Source organism: Solanum tuberosum, unplaced genomic scaffold (assembly GCF_000226075.1).
Source record: "Solanum tuberosum cultivar DM 1-3 516 R44 unplaced genomic scaffold, SolTub_3.0 scf00277, whole genome shotgun sequence".
Taxonomy (NCBI): domain Eukaryota; kingdom Viridiplantae; phylum Streptophyta; class Magnoliopsida; order Solanales; family Solanaceae; genus Solanum; species Solanum tuberosum.
The window spans coordinates 405,825-410,374 of NW_006239197.1; the positions used below are offsets into that span (position 1 = coordinate 405,825).

General features: G+C 29.7%; 1 protein-coding gene across 1 annotated transcript; it reads right to left on the reverse strand.

Moving 5' to 3' along the window:
• Window positions 1-1,222: 1,222 nt before the first annotated feature.
• Window positions 1,223-2,241, reverse strand: LOC102602644 (nectarin-1-like). Its single transcript, XM_006358450.2, has 2 exons — window positions 2,052-2,241; window positions 1,223-1,962 (listed from the first exon to the last, which is right to left on the reverse strand). The coding sequence occupies exons 1-2, from the start codon at window positions 2,179-2,181 to the stop codon at window positions 1,418-1,420; spliced, it is 675 nt and encodes a 224-aa protein (XP_006358512.1). The 5' UTR covers window positions 2,182-2,241; the 3' UTR covers window positions 1,223-1,417.
• Between the last annotated feature and the right edge of the window lie 2,309 nt (window positions 2,242-4,550).

Sequence of the window (4,550 nt, forward strand, 5' to 3'; positions counted from 1 at the left end):
GGGGGGGGGGGGGGGGGGGGGGGGGGGGGGGGGGGGGGGGGGGGGGGGAATAAAAGAAGCAGCAAATTTTGTATAACTTATGTCGGATTTTATGTGGAGATCCCCATTTTTGTAACCAAACATTGTATAAAGTTATGCTAGTTAAAAATACATGCTAGTTTAAATATATGAATAAGTCTTCCTTAATCAGTAACCAAAAGTCCTCTGAATATTTTAAGCGATCGTTTGGTAAAATGTACAAGAATAGTATTGAATATGATGTATTAGTTATGATGACAATATTGTTTTTATTAATTGCTTGATTTGTTATCTTAAATTAAAATTGGAACAATATTGAATAGTCACTGGGTAATGTTGTCATTTTCGTAATAAACAAAGAAGTTTGAAAACTAAAAATAGTGTGAGTTTCAATGCAGATTGTTGATTACGGTGTAGGATTTCAATGTTACGGATTGCAAGACTTTTACTTTTACGTTACGTAGATTAGTGTAAAACGTAAATAAAGACGTTTGTTTTTGTGTCATTTTCCTGTTACCCTCAAGTATTGGACTATAGTATATGAAGAAAATGACAGGGATTACTATTCAAAATTATGGTAAAACTCTGTCGAAGACAACATTATTTTGGTGTTAGGACTTCCTCAATAGCAAATATGTCACTAAATCATAATCAAATAATACACAAATTATATATATAATCTGTAACATCTAGTGAAATTTCAAGCTTTGACAAAGAACTTAGGACCATATGATCTCAAATAAGGAGAAAAACATGTGACAAAGGTAAAAAGAATAATTCTGTATATATATAAAAAATGAAATTTTCAAGATTCAACCTTTTAAATTTTAATTTGTTGACGATTGCCTAGCTGCTACATCTCACTTTGGTAGGACATCATTGGGTGTGTAGGTATATTGTTGTTGTGAAGATTGGCTAGCTAATTTTGTATGATGACTTGATTGATTTTGACACATATATACTTCTAATAATTTGAATTCGCGTCGAAAAGTTTGATAATGAAGGTAAAACATTGCCTGCTCCATATTCAAACGGACTCGAACCCAAAATCTCTGAATTAAAAGGCTTCTAATAATTGTTACTACTATATTTTTGGAACGAAACAAAGTCAAAGAATCTTCTCCCATCCTTACTTGTACCGGGCCTACCGGCCATTAACTTCACGATAACAAATATTTTGGTAAAGGAAAAAAAAAACATTCTGTAATCGAAACACAAGCACTCAAAATCCAATTTCGCAAACATATATAGTAGTAACAAATACATTATTCTTACATGATGAGAAAGCTAAGGAGAATTCTCTTTTATTGACATTACAAATAAAAATCAAAACATCACGTCCCACTAATTAACAAAACAACATGAATTAAACAAAGTTGTTGAGAAATGAAACTTTTACTTAATTCCTGGGTGCAAATTTAGCCTTAATCTGCTGAACTTGCATAGTACCAATTTGGAATGTTTGAGCCAAGATATCATTAGGAATACCTGGTGCTGGTGTTGCTGCAAACAACGTTGTTGCAATCGACTGTGTACCAGCTAACTGACTATTGAACCCAGCAATAACAGCTGCTGGCATGTGACCGTTATTCTTTTGGAAATGAACAAGTCCTCTAGGAAAAACAAACACTTCTCCTTGTACAATGTGCTTAGCGACCAATACATTAGTTGTAGTAATAAAACCAACATCTAATTCACCTTGTAAAACGTAAATCATCTCCGTGGCTCGTGGGTGGAGGTGGGGTGGGTTAATGCCACCAGGAGCATAGTCGATTCGAGCCATGGACACACCTAGGGTGTTAAGCCCAGGGATAGCCATAACGTTAGCTCCAGTGACAAGGGAACCAAACATGTTGTTTGTGGCTCCTGGCTTTGAAATAACCATCGACGAGAAATCAGCCGCGGAGAACATATTCTTGCATGTAAATCCATTCAATTTCAAGGCTGTTACACAATCAGATCACTTATAAGTTAATTAATTACGTACAAATAAATTTTCAATATTATTGGAACCGCGTCTTAGCTTAACTTACTTGAGGTGAGATCAGCAACACAAACATCCTGAAGCATATCTGGATCTCCCGCACAAGCTTTATCTGAGTTAATAGCTAATAATGCCATAATTACCATAATTAAAGGAAACATTTTTCTAAAGACAGCCATTTGGAATTGGACAAAGAAGATTGAATGTTGCTTTATAAATTTGTATGGATAATGAAAAGAGAAATTAGGCAGTTTATTTATAGGGTGAGAATTAGAAGCCGGACAAATCAAAGTGATGTAATTGGAATCTTAGTTTACATAAGATAATTTGTGTTTGAGCACGAAACATGCCATTTGCTAATTGTTAATAATTTGACTATAATGTATTCGAGTTGTTATCAAGTTTTATCCTCATTGGGATATTAATTTCTTTTAGGAAATGAACTTCTTTACTAAAAAGAAATTAAAAATAGAAAATAGTCTTCATTATATATCACAATTTGACATGTTCTAACAAGCTACAATCACAAGTTGACTTTCACAAAATTGAAATGGTACTATATATATAATTAACAAGTGTGAATAAGTTTATGCCGAAGCTCATCATACGAATAATTAAGGTCTAGTTGGTAACCTCGAAATAAAAACTTAAAAATAAAAATAAAGAATTATGTTGGTTAATTATTACTTTGCATATAATATTTGAAATGGTCCATTAAGAATGAAGGATATAAAATATGCTTCTTAATTATCCTAACAATTAAACGGTATGACATAACTCTATTGATATTCAGTAAATAGTACGTAATATATTTGACCTGATTTTGAAAAATTACTAGTATAGCTAAGGTATATTTTAATTAGAGATCCCTTAAATTTTCCTTAACTTGGACTTCAATTGGAACGTGAAAATTACAGATATATATATATATCAAATTTCTCTTATTATATAAGAGACAGTTAGTGTTGAAGCAGGCACGTCCTTCAGCGTTTTTCTGAAAAAAAAAATTAAAAAATGATTTCTTTTGGTCTACTTTAATTTAATTAGTGTATAATCTTTTCGAAATTATGGAATCTTTTTAGCTAAGACTTTTAAAATCGATGTGCCTGCTTCAGCGTGTTTTGGAAAAAAATCAAAATTTATTTCTTTTGTTCTACTTTAATTTAATTAGTGTATAATTTTTTCGAAATTATAGAATCCTTTTTAGCTCTGAATTTTAGTTCTCCGTCGACGTGCCTGCTTCAACATGTTTCTGAAAATAATTAAAAATTTATTTCTTTTGTTAAACTTTAATTTATTAGTCTATAAATTTTTTTGAAATTATGGAATCATTTTTAGCTATGACATTTAAAATCGACGTGCCTCCTTCGGCGTGTTTCGGGAATTTTTTTTAAAAAAAAATTATTTCTTTTGTTCTACTTTAATTTAATTACTGTATAATTTTTTTGAAATTATGGAATTCTTTTTAGCTATGACTTTAAGTTTTAAATTAAAGATTTCACGCTGAAACAGGAACGTCTTAGTCGACGTGCCTACTTCAGCATGTTTCGGAATTTTTTTTTAAAAAAATCTTTTTTTTCCTACTATAATTTAATTAGTATAATTTTTCGAAACTATGGAATGTTATGCCGTAATTTTACTAACCTTTAGAAAAATCACTTTTTGAAATGTTCTAAGTATAAAACAATTGAGAAAATAAATATACCTAGAAAAGAGTCGCCACTTAATTTTTTTAAGAAATTAAGAAAACTTATAATTTTCAAAGATTTAAACAGAAAAAATCATTTGAAAATACCAAAGGAGGTTCGGGGTTCAATTTACACTTCGAGAAGGGTTTAAGCATTCGAAGTGCCCGCTAACATGCGGTTGACCTGTGACTTGACTAAAATATACTTTTTGACTAATTTTTTAGAAAAATGTGATTTAACATAAGAAGAATAACTTGCAATTTTTGGTTAACTTAAAGCAAAGTTAAATAAATGACACATTTTATTTTATTTTATTTTTAGAGAAAAGGGATCCAAAATGAAATATTTTACTTGAAATATAAGTGATTAGAATATTAATAAAACTAGATTAATTAGAATTTATTTAATTCATTTTAAATAACTTAAACCAATTTAGTACATTAAAGCATGAAAATCATTTTAAATTAATTGAAGAATAAACGTTTTGGCTAACCTTCTTGAGAAAATGACTAAGTAAGTATTTTATAACAATAATTTACATTATTAGATTAACTTTGACAAAATAGTTAAACAAATAGCAATTTTTATTTTGTAAGAAAATGGGCCTTTAATTGAAACATTTAAGTTAGAGACAAGTAATTAGAATTTTAACGAAACTAAATTAATTGGTTTCTATTTGAGTCATTTTTTGGTTTATGAAAAAAAATAAATTGTTTTAAACTAAATAAAAATTTTGTTTGACTAAAGATTATAAATGAAAATGCGAGAGTTGATAAAATGAGATTTGTTAGAAATACAACAACATAGAGAAATAGTTCGTCTTTTGGGGAATTCAACTAAGTTAATTAAAAATTCTAAAG